General features: G+C 42.2%; 1 protein-coding gene across 1 annotated transcript in view; it reads right to left on the bottom strand.

The window, feature by feature from the left end:
- The window catches only part of Vat1l (vesicle amine transport 1 like), a 161,891-nt gene that overhangs the window by 120,773 nt on the left and 23,187 nt on the right, over positions 1-17,931 (bottom strand). Inside the window, exons 2-3 of the mRNA XM_036188789.1 lie at positions 14,306-14,435; positions 7,996-8,211 (exon numbers count right to left, since the gene is read on the bottom strand). Of these exons, the coding sequence (XP_036044682.1) occupies positions 7,996-8,211; positions 14,306-14,435 (346 nt within the window). The remainder of the gene's footprint in view (positions 1-7,995; positions 8,212-14,305; positions 14,436-17,931) is intronic.

Raw genomic sequence — 17,931 nt, 5'->3', positions numbered from 1 at the left:
CTTCTAAGAAGACATCTCCACAGAGAGAATTCTCTTTTCTCCCTGGCTGCTGTGACATGATCTCTGTTCTATCATGCCTTCCCCACAACAATGAGTTGAACTTTTCAGAAAGATCAACTTTCCACCATTGAAAAACGTTCTATGTCACAACTGACTCTTGCTGAGATGATATGTCTTCCTGTGATGGTTCGTGCCAACTGTCAACTTGGCAGAACCAAGAGTCACCTGGGAGACAGGCCTCTAGGCATGACTATGGGGGATTATCTTGATTGCATGAGTTGAGATGGGAAAACCTGCTCATTGTGGGTGGCACTATGCCCTAGTTAGGGTCCTGGGTTGTATAATGGAGAAAGGAAACGGATGACAACATGAAGTCATCATTCTGTTTCCTGATTGAGGACGTGAGGGGACCAAGTGCTTCCAGCTTCTGCTGTACGACTTCTCCACTATGATGGATAGTACCCTTGAACTCTGAGTAAAAAAACCTTTCTCCCTTAAGTTGCTTTTGTCTGGATTTAAAAAAAAAATCTGAGTAACAAGAAAAAAGCAAAGGCATCACACTACACACCTAAATTCTTCAACACACTGAGGCCTTTTCTCCATCAGGTTTCATGCTAAAGAATTGTGAATCCGGGCGGGTGGTGGTGGCGCAGATCTTTAATCCCGGCACTCGGGAAGCAGAGGCAGGCGGATCTTTGTGAGTTTGAGGCCAGCCTGGGCTACCAAGTGAGATCCAGGAAAGGCACAAAGCTACACAGAGAAACCCCTGTCTCGAAAAACCAAAAAAAAAAAAAAAATGAATTGTGAATCCATCACTTAGAGAGGATCACCAGTTCTGGGGCTTGTGGGATCCTGTAGTGAAGACTTAGGGTGCCCCAGTAGAGACTCCTTCCATTTCATGGTTGCTTCTTTTCAAGGTTTTGAATGATGCTGGGAGATATTGTGGTTGATATATTGTGCACCCCAATAAACTTATCTGGGGGTCAGAGAACAGAACAGCCACTATATTAAACAAAGAGGTTAGGCAGTGGTAGCAAATGCTTTTAATCCTTACATTCCAGAGACATAAATCCGTCTGGATCTCTGTGAGTTCAAGGCCACAGATTCCTCATCCATAAGGAATGGAGTGTAGCCATTTAACTCTGAAAGTTAAACTGTACTTTCTTTTCTAAGAACCATGGAATGATCAGCTTTTCTCATCCTGCTTCTTTCTATGTCTTCTCACAGTGTCTCATCTGGGAGCTCATGAACAAAACCTCACTCACTTCCAGGGAAGAGTTGCAGATGATTCAGCGATTCTTTCTGACTTGCAACTAAAGCTAGGATTGATGGAGACCTAGCTGCATTCTGTTTTCTCTAAAGTACATTTTGCTTGGGGAAAATGAGAGGCTGCTGTGGCAGGGCTGGAGAAATAAAAAGAATTTGAAAATTCATTTACTTTAGCCAAGAATCCATTAGCTTAAATTGTCTGTCTTTCTTCCAACTCTTTATCTTGGAACAGTTTTAGTTTTACAAAAAGGGATAGAGACTTTCTATTTAAACATTGCCTTGCTGTCCTTAATGGCAATGCTTTCCACTCCAGGGTGCATTCACTTCAAGTAGGGAATTAGCATCATATTAACTAGACTGCAGAGTTTCTTTGAAATTCACCAGTTTTCCCATTAGGCTACATTCTCTATTCCAGGAGTTGACCCAGGGTACCATATTGCACTTCCATGTTTTCCTAGTTTGGTTTCCTGTTGCTTTGATAAAACACTGACCAAAAGCAACTTAGCTTACATTTCTCCCACCACAATCATTCATTTAGGAAAGTCAGAGTAGAAACTCCAGCAGGAACTTGGAGTCAGGAACTGAAGCAGAGGTCATGCTACTTACTGGCTTCTTCAGTTTGCTTTCTTATCTCATCCAGGACCACCTTTCCAGGTATGACACTGCCCACAGTGGGCCAGGCCCTCCCACATCAATCATTAATTAAGAAAATTCCCCCTGAGACTTGCCCATGAGCTAATCTGTTAAAGACAATTCTTCAATTGAGATCCCCTCTTCTCAGAATGTCTAATGCCAACACATATATCCTGTCTTCTTTGTCTCGTCTGATATGTGACAGTTTCTTAGGAGTTCTTGCTTTTTTATTTTCATTACCTTGGCAGTTTTGAGGAGTTCGGTTAGATATTTTGAAGGATTAGCTTTGATCTGAGCTTGTACAATGCTTTGTGATTGAACTTTCATAGGTTTGGGTGGAGGTGAGGTGTCAATCCCATGGCATAACTGGAAAGTATAATATATGAACTAGAGTAAACCATTGTTGGCATCAAATATTTGCCAGAAGTTATAAGTCATTCAGCCCTTGCTTTGGGTCTAAGATTGTTCCTGTACTATGAATATAGAGGTCAACCTCTCTGTCTCTGTCTTCTCCTTTATTCCTTCCCAGTCTCTATTCCCTCTTCTCACTTTCTTCCTCTCTCTCTCCTTCCCCCTTTCTCTCTTTCCTCCCTTCCCCTAGAAAATCAATAAATTTTATGTCAGGAATAATGACAACCCCATTTTTTTTTCACATTTCATATGATGCCATGAGATAGACATAGTTGTTTCCATGTTATAGATTTTAAATTGTTCACAATCATCTAGCTATTGGAGGACAGAGCTGAGTGTTGAATTCAGGGTTTTTTTTTTTTTTTTTTGACCATACAACCCTCCATACTTCCTACTAGATAACACCTCAAACTATGAAACATTGTTCAGAAGAACCTACATATAAAGGAAGAGCTATAAGGATTCTTCTTTGGCTGCTGTTTGCCTTCTTGGAGGAGGTGACATCTGAATTAGGCAAGACAATCATTCTGGAAAGAAGAAACAGGATTCAAGAAAGCAGAGATGTTTAGAGTGTTTCGTGTGCTCTAAGAAGAATGAGTAGGTCAGCGTGGCTGGAGGAGGGTAGGGAAGTGAAATGTTGATCTAGCACCAACTTCCTGTAGTCCTCTACTGAGGATGTCTGTAAGGTCAACCCTTCTCATCTTCTTGTCTCTCTGTTGCTGGGGTCCAGATGGTGGAGCAACAAGAGAATGACGTACAGGGTCAAGAATCTTGGAGCTCATTATGTCTCTGACATTCTTACTGCTCTCAGACCCGCCCCCCATCTATCAGCTCCTATATCTGTCAAAGGGGGATGACACTCAGTGCCAAGGGGATCACTGCTCCAATATGAGGAAAATTCCAAAGTAGAGAGCATCAAATGTCACAAGTAGGTGTAAATGGCTTCCCAGTAACAGTCATGCCACTTATTCTAGAACTGGAGCCTACCCGAGTCATGATGCTGAAATTTGGAAGGCATCAACAAGGCATGCTGAATAGGACTGCAACAAAGCCCATACAGTTCCTGCCATGAGTCCCACACCATCGCTTGTTTTGTTACTTTCATTTTAAGGGCTCACGAACCAATTTCCACCAGTTTCTCAAGATTTGATTAGGGGCATTACCATCTCAGGCCATCTGGTCATGCTATAGTCAGAGGAAATTACATATCCAAGGTTTTGATGGAGCAGTGGATACATTTGAGTCACTCCAGTGACCACACATCCTGCTCTGGTCTGAATTATTTCTCAGTGCCCTATTATAGTTGGAGAAAATCACAGCTAAGGTTAGTATTCTTTAAGAGCTATCTGCAAAATTTCCACCCCGACCTTTACTGCAAAGCTAACAGAAATCTTGGTGCTATTAAGACTGTATATTTTTACAGAAACCCAATTTAGACAGTTTTATCTTAATGAGATTTAATCTTTACCATGACATTAAAATTAAGCTAGAATATGCATGCCTGGGCCACAGTCTCATAGCTTTTGAAATGTCTATAGTTGTTCCTGAAAATTCACTAAATGGTGTGTGTGTGTGTGTGTGTGTGTGTGTGTGTGTGTGTGTGTGTGTGTACATGTATACATGTGTTTGCATGCATATGGAGGCCAGAGGTCATTCCTCAGGAACTGTCTACCTTATTTTTTGACACACGGTCTCTCACTGGCTTGGAGCTTGCCAAGTAGTGAGTGTAGACTGGCTCCCCAAACTGTGCCTGTCTCTGTCTCATCAGCTTTAGTTTTTCTATGGGTTCTGGAGATCAGACTCAGGTCCTCATGCTTGCATAATGAGCACTTTCCTGACTGAGCCATTTCCCCAGTCCTGAGTAAGTGGAAACATGAAAATGAACGGCCAATGTTCTCCTCATATTCTGGTGTGCTGAGTGGCCACAGAACAGGTTTAGAATCACCCAGAGAAGGGGACAGATTTTTAACTCTTTTATTGCTTCCTGTGTTTTTGTTAAGCCACAGTGGGATCTCTACTGTGAGAGAGGGTCCAGGAAAAATGGCCTCCATGACAAATTGCTACAAACTTGAGAGCTCACAAAATGTCTTTTTTTAAAAAATGTTTTGCCTCTGGAAATCTCATATCCAAATGGATTTTACTCTCCAAAATATTTGCAGAGTTCGTTCCTTCTGCAGGCTCTAGATGCAGTGTTTCTCTCAGCATCGAGAGCCCACCTGCTGTCTTTGGCTCAGAGTCCCACTCTGTCAGCCAAGCCACATGGAAGCAGCTTTAAACCTCCCTGACTCTTCTGCTTGACTCTTCGAGCTTCAAAAATTCTCATGGGTACTTTGAGACCAGCCACAATCTGAGAGAATTTCTCCATCTCAAGACCCTTTCCATAATCAAATTTGTGAAATTCCCATTGCTCTATAAGGGACATACTCAAAGGGGCCAGGGACTCGATCGAGTGTCTTCAGAAGCCATCGTCCTGCCTACTGCAACAGTTGTACACAGTGGTGGAGAGCATCTCCATTCCTCTCCAAGAGTGTCACAGATAATGCAGGTGAAATTCCCCCCTCAGGAGGCCCCTGCCCGCATGTACAGTCACCAGCCAGTCATGAAAGGAATTTGGCTCTAACTTGGAGGATTCATTCATCTCCACAATGTGGGTGGAGGTGGCAGGCCAATCTTTATTTCTATAAGACTGTCAGCCCTGCTCAGCTCAGATGACTGTCTGTATGTGTAAGTATGTGCTTGTTTACACTCTTTCCTTTAAGGGTGGCCTTGAATTGCATCATTGAACCTATCAATCTTGTCTGGAAGAAATGATACCAAGGAGGCCCTCCCACTGGACTGACAGGTGGCTGAACCACACCTTTAAATCTGTCCAAAGATAAAGCCAGGCCACATCCTCTTGGTCCCAGGGGAATGTTGACTTCCACTAAATTTTATTTTACTTCTATACTATTTGACAGCCTTGGGAGCACAGCATAGGAGACTCCGTGGAAACATTCCACTTCCTGAAGCACTTCTAGTCAGGATTCTCATGGCTTTTCCATATAAGTTCCTTATGTGAAGCCACAGAAGACTAGCCCTCTACTCTCCAAACCAGTATTTTTCTCTCTAATGGGGTTGTTTCCATTAAAAGAACACAGCTTGCTTACACAAATGATCATTTCCTCCTATTTTCGTCAGCTATTATGAAGCCAAGGGAGAAAACTATTGCCCATCTTAAACAAAGCTTTAAAACGTCCCAGCCTGTGTCATGCCCATTAACTTATTTTCCTCCTCTTATTGGCCCTTTTCTCTAATTCCTTCACCTTTTTTCTCATTTCAGTTATTGTTGGTAATATCTGCAAGCTCAGAATAAGGGAGAGTAAAAATTATGGTGAGTTCCCAAGAATTCCTTTTCCTATATGAGAAAGATACTCCTGATATGTTGCTATTTGTTCTCAGCACAAGAAGAAAGAGGATAATAATCAGTGATAACATATGCACATTAACTACTCTAGTTTGCTTTCCATTACTATAATAAAACATTCTGACCCAAAGCGACTTGATAAGAAGCGGTTCCTTTGGATTACACTTCCAGGTAGCAGTTCGCCACTGAGGGAAGTTGGTACAGGAAGGCAAGGCAGGAACCTTGGAGAGAGGAACTGAAGCAGGGGCCACAGAGGAATGCTGCTTACTGGCTTGCTCAGTCTGTAAGCCTGGGTGTCTCAGCAGCCCCAATCTTATGCTGAGGGCCTTAAGGATTCCTGGCCAGCTACTCATCTTCGGCTTGCATTGGAAGCCTGAAGAAACTGGTTCTGCTACCACTGAATGAGTGCTAAAGCAATAGGATAGATGGTCTTGCCAGCAAGAGTGGAGGCAAGCAGGTAAGAAGCAAGGCTTCTGTCTTCCGTGTCTTTTTTATCTGGGTTGCCCTTGGAACGTGCCTCCCACATTTAGGGTGGCCCTCCTGAATAAAACAATCAGATCAAGAAAGTGCTGGTAATGCCCAGAGGCTTGCATTTTAGTTGATCCCAGAGCCAATCAAGTTGGCAAGTAAGTATAATGAACCATCACATGGACCCTTGGCAGGATGGAAGCCAGTATCACCATAAGGACAGGTGCTAATGCTGGCAATGTGAAAGCATCCCCACACTTCATATGCAGAACACACTAAGACAATAAATGCCAGCATTCTAAATGGCCTGCTTGTTGTTAGTGGATTGCCGGAACAGAAAGAATTCTCTTTTCTAAGGGGCATTTAGTTTTTATTATATCTTTACTCATGGTCAGAAGACATCAGCAAATTTGTGAATGAGATTGAAGATCTCTTCTTTAGGCATTCTGAAACTTGCACACCCTTGTTTTTAGATGGGAACTTGTCTTCTTAAAAAAGGAAATGTAGAAATGACATTCACGGGCTAAGAAAACGACTCTGGTAAGGTGCTTCTTGAACAAGCATGAGGACCCGTGTTCCACTCCCAGCATCCATGTTAATAAGAGAGGTCTAGTGGTGTCTATTGTCCCAGTGCAGGGGAGCAAGACAGGAGGACCCTGGATCTTGATGGCCAGCCAGCCTGGGTGAATTGGGAGCTTCTGGTTCAGTGACAGGCTTTATGTCAAAGAATTAGATGGAGAACAACTGGGGAAGACACTTGATGTCCCAGTGTCAACCTCTGGCTTACACACACACACACACACACACACACACACACACACACACACACACACTTTGCTTTATAATTCAGGAACTTCTAGTAATTATAAAAAGTCAAGTTTTTCTTTTACATCAATATTAACAAAACCTCCAATGAAAATATCAGAGGTAGAATAAATTGTAAGAACTCATCTCTGAAGCCAGCAAACAGAATCACAACTCAGAAATGTTGGAATTCTGTTAGATTGTGCCTTCTCTTCTGAGTCTGTGCATCCACAGTGTCTAGAGCATAACATGTGCTTAATGAATCTGTGTTGAGTTAGTGAGTAATACCACCGAAACCTCAGTAGAACTTGTCAAGCCTGGTAATTGTCCATGTGAAGGGCATACAGTATGCATTGGACATAAGCACCAAGACATATTGAAACCATGGAATAAAATCCCACCGTACATGAACTATAGAGAAGAAATTTTGATTTTCTTCATTTTCTCACCTGGAAAAGATATGTCTGAAAGATTTCACACAGAACAGTCCCATGTATAATCACTCTCCTGGGTGTGCTAAGGTTCATGTGTCAATCTCTGTCCACATTTTTCCCATTTAATAAAATACAGCAGAGCACAAGTGGATTAGAACATTACTATAGGAATCATGTCAAGCACTGCAACTAATTGAAAAGGACATCATCCACTCTTTTGACACTTTTACATGGCATCAGTAGGATGTGACATGTGCAAGTATCTCATAATAATCAACACAGTACTTGATTATGATGCCAAGACTCAGTGTCTCTCCACAAAAACCACTCCTGAGACCACTGTATCTTCACATAACCCTCTGAGAACATCTGAAGCCCCAGACACACCATCTATGATGCTTAACCAAACCCCACTGCAACAGTTGATAAAGGCTTTTACTGTTCATGTGAGTACCACTGCTGTTGTGGATTATTCCTACTAATGTCAACTCACATAAGAATCAGACGGTCAATTTCAACACCATTTGTACCATCACGACCGTGTAAAAACAGAATCACCAACAGCAAACTTACCACCCCGCCGCCGGCTGAGTGCACAAGCACAGACATCCCTTCCCGGAGGTTGGCAATCTCAAAGAGCATTGTGTATGCTGTGACGAAGTTCATGGGGAAGGCGGCGGCCTCAGAGAAACTCATGTCATCTGGGATCTTGTAGACAAACTCCACTGGTGTGCAGACCACCTCAGCCCAGGCATTGTAGTTCACAAATGCCATGACACGGTCCCCGATCTGGGAATAAAGAAGTACAAAGTTAAAGGAAGCTGGTTCATGATGGGGTTCTAAGAAGGACCAGGCTCATCGGGAGCTGTCCATGGTATGTAACATGTACAATGTTTCTATTATATAACAGACATAGGCTGTTTCTCCTAATTCATACACTGTGACCTCCATAAAAATCCTTTCGATTTTCAGATTTCTTCTTTGATGAAACAAACACATTTCTATGTATTTGCAGTAAAATCTCAAGTAAATTGCTCTAAATCATGTGATTATTTAATGAGCCATTGAGAGCTTTGGATTTCCTAACTACCCATCTTCCCTACTATTTGTCTCCTCTCCACAGCCATGAATTTGGGAAAATTCATTCTGTCACTAGAATAATTCTCCTATTCCTCCTCCCTTATTTCTCTTCCTCCTCCCTTTTAAACAGTCTTGCATTTTCTAGGGTGGCTTAACACTTATTATGTGTTAATAATAAGCTGAAGATGACCTTGAACTTCTGATCCTCCTGTCTCCACCTTCTGAGACCTGGGGTTTTAGGTATGCACCAGCATGTCTGTTTTTATACAGTGCTGAGGACTTGAACCCAGGACCTCGAGCATGCTAGATAAGCATTCTACAAATTGAGCTACATCCTTGTTTTCTGTCACTAGAATTCTGAAGACTGTTTAGGTGGTAGCGGAGGCTTGAACACTATCAGTACACCTGATAAAGTCAGGATGAGGCACATACTTCCTCTCTCCTTCCCAAAGTGCTGTTCACCTGAACCTCATGGCCTTCCTTTAAGGCTTCTTTTAGCCCTTGTAGCCAAGCATCCTTGGCCTTACAGTTTGGCTGGGAATGGGTTTCTCTTCACGAGAGGTTGTTATATTTGCACATTTGATTATTACAGAAAAACCCATTTACTGGACAAAAAAACATTATATACTGAACTCTAACCTACATATTACATCAGTTATTTAGTCTCCATGGCAGCTTTCTAGGGTAGTAGCTCTGCTATGCTCATGTTGAAACCGAAGGTGCGTTATGTCTTTGACCTGAGGTCACACAGGCAAAGAGCTGTCTGTTTCCATACGTCTTTTCAGAATATCACAATGCTCTCCTGCTATGATGGTTTATGTAAGCCTCTTCTCAGTCTGGATTCCAAGCACAGGTGATAGAATGGTAAATGAGTTACAGTTCATACTCTTAAATTGTTCATATTCTCTGAAAAACTGCAGGTGGCAAATACTTTGAGTGACAGGGCTTAGGAGGCAGCTCCACCTGGAAGAAATATTTTAGTGGAAAATAAACTCTTAAGCTAATGGCATAAGCATGGTGATGTTTCAGACACTGGTCCTAAAGAGTGAAGATCATGTTTTTCATGTATGGAAGGGTTGAGATGGTCCAAGAGATCCCACAGTAGTCTGTTTCCTAGGACTAGATAGTTCCATGTATATAAGGTGGTTACAACCTCAGTGTGTGGATGTCACAGCATCTATAAAAACTTTCCTGTTTATCCTGGAACTTATCAGATCTGGGTTAAGGAAAGCTCAATTAGATGATACAGGTGAGGACCACATCTATTGTGTTCTAAGAGAATCTGCACATCTCTGTCCCTGTGTCAGGACATCCCTGATGGAGCTGAAAGAGCTCAATTCAGGAGAGATATCTGAGTTACAGAACCCTGTTATGCCTTGCCAGCAATAGGAACAATGCAAAAACTGTTCAGCTTGATCTGAGAGAGCAGTTAATCATGACGATCTGGTGGCTGGGCACAGAGGAGTATCTGATACTTATATCTTTCCTTTTTGCTGCAGATTTAAATGGCTTAGACAAGGTTCTCCTGTCCCAGAGTCTTCTCTGGTCTAGACAGTGAGCAGTCCTTGCTCAGGCTTATCTGTGTCTCTGGTTTAAACTTTCCTTCTTTTTTCTCCTCTCTCAAGTCTGTAAGTAATCCTGGACTCACTGAATACTGATTAGAAGTAGTCCTCCACTTTATGAACATATTTCAGATTTCAAGTTTAAGCAAATATATTTTATAATTTTTGGAGAGATTTCTGAAATTAGAATCTGATGAAAATTAAAGTTTCCTTCCCATGAAACAAAACCTAGCATCACCAAAGATGCATATTCATGTCTACCTTCCTATTTCAAGACATTTTTTGATCCCTCACAACCAATATATTAAACTCTTCCAGGGGCCATGGAGTCCATGTTCTATTAGCCCCCTCCTTGAGTGACACCACGGACTGTCCAAGCTATCTTCTGACTCAGTTGTTATTTAACTACTCTGTTTTAGTGATGAGGGAATCAGATAAACCAGGGTAGCTGAAATTCTGCTAAAACGTCCCTGAGCACTGTGGACAGGACTAGGAGTCCAGCTCACTCTCATTTATTTTTTTCTTATGTCTAGATAGACTCCCTGCCAGTTTAGTTCATTGTATTTGTGTCTAACCAGATCCTAGGATTATTGATCCTTGTGGACGTGAAACTTGGTAGATGAGAGATCCACAAAAACACACAGGCATGAACTGAACAAGAGAAATGTGGCTTGGAGTGAAACAGGAGAGTGGTACTGGATGGGATAAGTGCTACACAATGTTTACTGGATGTGCAGTGCATGGAGGCATTTCTCTAAAGACCTCACATAGTTTGACTCATGTAAGCCTTGGCAAACCCTGAGAAGGCACAGCTAGACACTGCATTCTTATCAATAGCTGATCTGGCCAAGTGCTATGAAAAATGAGGGAAAGAGAGCCGTCTTTTTGAAATGACAAGTTTTTTAAAAATAGCATATCTTTATTAGGAAATAGCAGAAGAAACAGTAATGTTAGCATAAGTCATCAAGTGCTAGGTAAATTAAAACATCCAGGAATTTGAAATATTAGTTCCTTATATTATAGTCTTCAAATGTAATAACAAATTTGCTATGGTCAATGCCAACTCCCAAGAACTAATGGTTCCTGGAGAAACGGTTCAATTTTTATGTATTTTTAAATTATAATCAATTCTTCCATTTTATTTTCCTTGCGGCTTAGTGTTTGCTTCCTATCCTTACCCATCAACAGCAACAACCTCCTTTAAGAAGGCTTCTGTCATAGCCCTCGTGAACAGGCGAATGACCATAAATATTTATCTGCATTTAAAGGAACCCAAAGAAACTTGGAATCACGGTCAAAAGTCATGTAGTTGGAGAGTGGCAGCATCATGGTTGGCATCCAGGTACTTCAACTCCCGATACAAATAAGTAACCCATCGCACTTGAGGTAAGTGCTATGAAGAAAACATTCGGTGTAGAAGTGCACAAAAGGGACTCCACGGTGGCCTACTGAACTCCTTAAGTCACTCTCCTGCTCTCTGAAATGGATACCACGTTTATGATGCGATGTGGACCCAGTGCACTTAGCGCAGTGTGTACAAACCAAGGAGAGAGCAACACATGCACCTGTTTCACAAAGAACAAACTGGTTCTGAAACTCAGGGGTGGTGGTGGTGGTGGTGATTCACAGACCAATGATGCACTGAGGCACAGACCTGCTCCACTGCACAAAGCAGAAGGAAGGCTGCCCAATGGAGATCTGAGAGAGAAAAGGAAGGCCGTCCCACCGGCAGTGGCTCTGCTAAGTGTTGTCATCGAGGCAAGCATTTGGACCAGATCATGAAGAGAGGCCAGCACTGGCCTCTTCCTCACAGAATTGTGAAAACTGAGAAGCAAACTCAGGACCCCAGAGTAGCTAATGGCCTCTAGGATCCACAGGGAGTGAAATGAATTGTTTCAAGGGGCTTCGCAGTCTTAAGTGTAGGGCCACTCTCGGGTCTCTCGCTACATTTCAGCCTATCATTTATTCATCTATTTCATTCTCAAAATAGCAAATGTGACCAGGCAATGGGATCAGCACACACATATATACTTGGATACATGTGAAATATGTATCTATATTTATCCAATTAGTTGATTCTAGTAAGAAAAATAAATCAGCTCCGTGGCCATGAGCCCAATTTTTTTTTTTTTTTTTTTTTTTTTTTTAACTGATGGCCTGTGGACACAACTTTTCAATCTCTTGCTATTGATAAAAACCAAGAGTTCCATGGAGCATGTTGCTTCATAGAATTCCACCTCCAACATCATTAAGCATCTTGAGTCAAAACCACACAGAAGATATTAGTGTTGGCTTTCTCCCATACAGCACCCTGTACAGAAACATATAGAGGACTGTAAAAAAACATATGTGTCACTGAACATCACTGGCGGAAGAGAGGGGTTGTCATGAAAACTTGATATTACTGTCAAGTCATTGCTAACTAAAAGAAGGTAAGTCATATTTAAAGGAGAAATGCATTTAACTGAGTATGCTAAGTTATCTCTCTAAACCAAGTCCAATGACATCTCTGTTTACTGATGTTTAGTCAATGCGCAGGGTTAGCAGAATGAGCAGAGTGAGATTTTTCTTTGGGGCCATGTGGAGGTGTGAAGAACTAACAGATCCATATACATGCAGCACATCCAGAAAGAGAGTTGTGTGCCTCGGTGACAATGTCTACTAGGGTCAGAGAATGTAAGGTTGTATTTAATGATCCAGAGCTCATCTTTTCTTCCTTTCTGTGTTTTTCTTCTCCTATGTTATTTGGAAATCTTTGACCAAAGCATTGCTAAATGGGATGAGGTTTCCAGGCATTCCTCAACGTGAATTTAGAACATTCTGTATTCTCAGGTAGAGTGACTCCAGCAGGCATGAGGACAAGCTTCAGGCTGAAGGTCAAGTTGGAGAGAACATTGGTGCTGATTTTACAGGGCTTATCTTCACTCCTCATGCCTTGCATGTATTTTGGTATCATTGGGGGTGAGGGTGGGAATATGGGTAAAGGCCATGAGATTCTAGGAACTGCAAAATGGCTTTGGTGACTTTAATCTGGTATCTGCTTCTACTCCCTACCTTCTACACTACAGAGAATTCTCTCTCTCTCTCTCTCTCTCTCTCTCTCTCTCTCTCTCTCTCTCTCTCTCTGTCCATTGTGATTGGAGAAAAGATGACTGCTCTGCAAAGCTGGTTATGGTGTGTTCTCAGTTGTCAGTCTCCCTACCTTTCTGCTGAGATCCCAGTTATAAGTGAGAACCCTTGAATTTGACTTGTAGAGAGTTTTCAGATGTCAAACTCCTAATTTTATACAGCTGCTACTGTTGCAGTGTCTCATTAGATTGTGTGTGTGTGTGTGTGTGTGTGTGTGTGTGTGTGTGTGTACCACATCACTAGTGTGGAAGTCAGGGGACAACTTATAGTTCTCTCCTTCACTTTTGTGTGATGTAGTGATTGAACTAAAATCACCAGGTTTGGTGGCAAGCACCTTTATCCGTTGCCATCTTGCCATTCACAATACTTCAGGTTTTATACACTAAGTTGTGTTTAGTTTGTATTAGAACAGCAGGAAGACTGATGCATGCATTTTTTTCAAAATAAAAGTTTGATTATGGAGAATTTCACATGTATATGAAAGCAGAATAATGAAACAAACCACTTACATGTTACCCTCTTACCAAAGCCATTAATTAATCCCTCACCAATTAGATATTACTGTCAGGGAGAGTTTCCGTGACTTGAAATATTTTTTTAAATCTGAGATTCTGCTTTATCCATTTCTAAAATAGTTCAGGATTTATAAATGATAACTTAAAATGGGACCTACTAGGTAAATACTTAAGATAACCATATTATAAAATAATTAACTCCCCTTACTTTTGCATTTTGTAGATGATTACTAAACCTGAGATAGTGGGAAATGGTAACTGTAGATGGAGCAATGCACTTAATTACTATAAAATCAAATAGTCTTAATAGCTATATTAAGTAAATATGAACAAGGAACTTAACAAGACTTGTCCAGCCCATTTCCCCAAACTGTTGCCAGGAGCAACAAAGATAATATATGAAAAAAATCCTAAAAAATAAGCAAACAGTCATGAGATTTTTGGAAAATCCTATCATTACAAACATGGTTAATATTATCAAACTCAAAATGTCAAAATAAAACATGGCTGCTATTATTTTAAATATATTTCCCCATAGTCTTAGTGCTCATATATTCTAGATGATCCCTGCTGTGTAAGTCAGACTTCAAACTTTACCTCGTATCCCTTCACGCTGTCCCCTAGAGCTTCAACAATCCCAGAACACTCAAATCCTGGCACCAAGGGCGTCTTAGGAGGGTTGTCAATGTTCCCTTGTCGCACCATCAGGTCAAGGAAGTTCAAGCCACTGTGGAGAGCAAGCATAAAGAAAGATTCAAAATGATTCAAAATGAGATCCTCTCACAACACCGCTCTGGCATTTCCTCCCCCCCCCCCCCCCCCGCCTTCCACCTTCCCCCTCCTTCCTTTTGTAAAAAAATCCCCTTCTTGCCAAAGTGTTCCTAATAGTAATGCCACTTAGCTAGATATCAGCAATAAAGCAAAATTCAATTATCTCCATGCGGATAAATAATGCTTTCCTGGCAGTGAAGACAGTTGCAGTTCACACTCTAATTCAGCCCCTTTATCCTCCCTCAGAGTCTGCTCACTCTTATTCCGAAAAACACATATTGACTAGGTTGATCATTAGACATTCTAGCACTTAATCCAAGGGGAAAAAATATACTAGGGCGTGGTTATGAACAGACATACAGAAAGCAGCCAGACACAATGGCTACCGGTCTATCTGTGAGGCAGAAAGAGAAAGGAGACCTAATTTAAAAGGGCTCGAGACAACCAACCATTTCCCTCCATCATCCCACACACGTATACCAGCACTGTGCATGAGCAGCACCCGCAATAGTGAATGGGAGCCATCCAGAGACTGCATCATTTCCTACAGGAGGAAGGTGGCTCAGGGAAGGGGCATCAAAAGATGGCCCCAGGGGTGTGAGGATACAGAATCTGAGTCATATCTGGATGAGAGAAGTGTCTCAGTTAGGGTTTCTACTGCTGTCATGAAATATCATGACCAAAAAGCAAGTTGGGACAAAGTGTTTATTTGACTTATATTTTACTGTTGTTCATCACTGAAGGGAGTCAGAACAGGAACTCAAGCAGGGCAGGATCCCAAAGTGCAGAGGCCATGGAGGGGTGCTGCTTACTTGCTTGCTTCCCCTGGCCTCCTTAGTCCACCTTCTTATAGAACCCAGAACCAGCAGCCCAGGGATGGTACCACCCACAATGGGCTGGGCCCTCCCCCAATGATCACTAAGTAAGAATATGCCTTGAAGCTGGATCTCATGGAAGCATCTCCTCAGCTGAGGCTCCTTTCTCGGATAACTCTAGCTTGTGTCAAGTTGACACACAAAACCACCCAGTACAAGAAGTTACTGAGTATTTTCTGTTAACTTGTTACTTTTAAAATGAGACAGTTATGAAACTTATGTCTAAGTCATAGCCACAGGAAATCATGCTCAGATTCACCAATGCAATCAATGTCCCCAATGGCTTTGTGTACAATGGCTTAAGTCTGGAGTTGCATTTTTAATTTGCTAACCATATGGAGGAACATATCTCATTGAAAATGAATCTTTTATCAAGAGACGCAGTTCTTACAAGCTCCTCATTTTCACCAGCTACCATCTAAAAAACAAAAACCAAACATTTTTATCCAACCCAAGGTCCATTAGTATCTGGCCAAACAAGACAGCTTGAACTATTTTGAATACAGAGAGGCCTCTTTGAAGCCCTCAAAGCATGTAATTCTATCAATGCCCTTTGGAGGAATCCAAAGAGGATGATTTCCTTGAAGGGTGAGTTAAAAGTTGACAATTTCTCAACAGCCAGCTCGTGCACTAAGGACAGGTCCTGGTCCCACAGACTGGGTGCCTCCCAAGCAGATCAAGCTATTCAATTGTCTCACTTATCCAGAGGGTCTGATCCAGCTGGGGGCTCCACAGCCTTTGGTTCATAATTCATGTGCTTTCTTTCGATTGGCTATTTGTCCCTGTGCTTTTTGCAATCTTGGATTCAACCATTCACGCTCTTACAGTCCCTCCTCTTTCTCGACAGTTGGACTCCTGGAGCTCCACCTGGGGCCTGGCCGAGGATCTCTGCATCCACTTCCATCAGTTATTGGATGAGAGTTCCAAGACGACTGTTAGGGTGTTTAGTCATCTGATCACCAGACTAGGTCAGCTCAGGCTTTCTCTCAACCATTGCCAGCAGTCTACAGAGAATATATCATTAGTGCATGAGCTGGCTGTTTGAAACCTTGGGCTTACACAGGGACACTTTGCTCAGCCTGGAAGGAGGTGACAGGACCTGCCTGTACTGAATCCACCAGGTTTAAATGAATCTCCAGGGGTGCTTTGGTCCTGGAGGACATGGGAATGGAGGGGAGGGGCTGGGGGGAAGGTGGGGGTGGGGGCGGGAGGGGGGAAGACAGGGGAACCCATGGCTGATGTATAAAATTAAAACACATAATAAAAAAATTTAAAAAAAAAGTTGACAATTTCTCAAGGTCATCTTGCCTCAGAGGATGCATCTCTTGTAAGGGGCCCCTTGGAAGGCAACTGTGTGCCTTATGACATTTATTGGTTTCTATAGGGCCTAGCATGCAATGGTCCCACAGTCACACCATAAAGCAGGTGCTCAAATAACATCTGGTAAACAAAGGAATAGTCCTGGATATGCAAAAGTTTGACTTCAGGTTTAAAGTGCACCTTTTTCAAACACCAGAATAATAGAAACATTTTTGAAGTGGATTTTCAGATTTCTAAGGTTCCTAGCTTTGATGTTTAGTAACCATTCCTGTCACTTCTTAACCAAAAATGTTCTTCAACAATAAGTCCTGTTTCTTTTATTTATTCAGAAAATTTTTAATTCACTTTACATACCAATCACAGATCCCCCTCTTCCCTCTTCTCACCCCTCCAACCTCCCCCTCCCAACCCAGCTCCCATTCCCTGTACAAGAAGGTAAGGCCTCCCATGGGGAGTCAGCAGAGCCTGGTACATTCAGTAGAGGCAGGTCCAAGCCCCTCCCCCTGCCTCAAGGCTGTGCAAGGTGTCCCACCATAGGTAGTGCGTTCCAAAAAGCCTGCTCATGCACCAGGGATAGATCCAGGGGGGCCCTTAAGTAGATCAAGCTACACAACTGTCTCCCTTACACAGAGGGCCTATTCCAGTCCCGTGGAGGCTCTGCAGATGCTCTAAATTCCATGAGTTCCCATTAGTTTGGTTCAGTTGTCTCTGTAGGTTTCCCCATCATGATCTTGATGCCCATTGATCATAGAATTCCTCTTCTCTCTCTTTGACTGGACTCCTGGAGCTCGGCCTGGTGTTTGGCTGTGGATCTTTGTTTCTTAAGGGTCTGGGGGATAGAGTGCAAAACTCAACTCGACCACTTCTAACTATATGACCTTGAATAAATAACTTGGCTTCTCTGCCCTGAGTTTCCCCATCTGAAGGCAAGGGTTAGACAGCACCCACAGACTTGTGAAAATCAATGAAGAGTGGAGCCCTGAAACATGTCACCAGCTTCATAGAAAGTGTTCAAGAAACATCAGGCTTATAGTGCACATCTGTAATTAAGAAGGCAAGAAGTATATGAACATTTTAGGAAGCCTCATCCTTCTTTTTAAAATAAAAGAGGAGGTGTGTTAAAAACCATTCCAGAGTTTACATGGAACAGCATCAACTATGTACAGACTTTGCTTCTGTGAAAAGGCCCATTGTCCAAAGTCACTGTAGAACAATAAAAAGAATTTCTGTGTCTCGAATTAAGCACTCCATCTCACC

The sequence above is a fragment of the Onychomys torridus genome, chromosome 5, assembly GCF_903995425.1.
Source record: "Onychomys torridus chromosome 5, mOncTor1.1, whole genome shotgun sequence".
In the NCBI taxonomy this organism is placed as follows: domain Eukaryota; kingdom Metazoa; phylum Chordata; class Mammalia; order Rodentia; family Cricetidae; genus Onychomys; species Onychomys torridus.
This window is presented reverse-complemented; position numbering and strand designations above follow the sequence as displayed.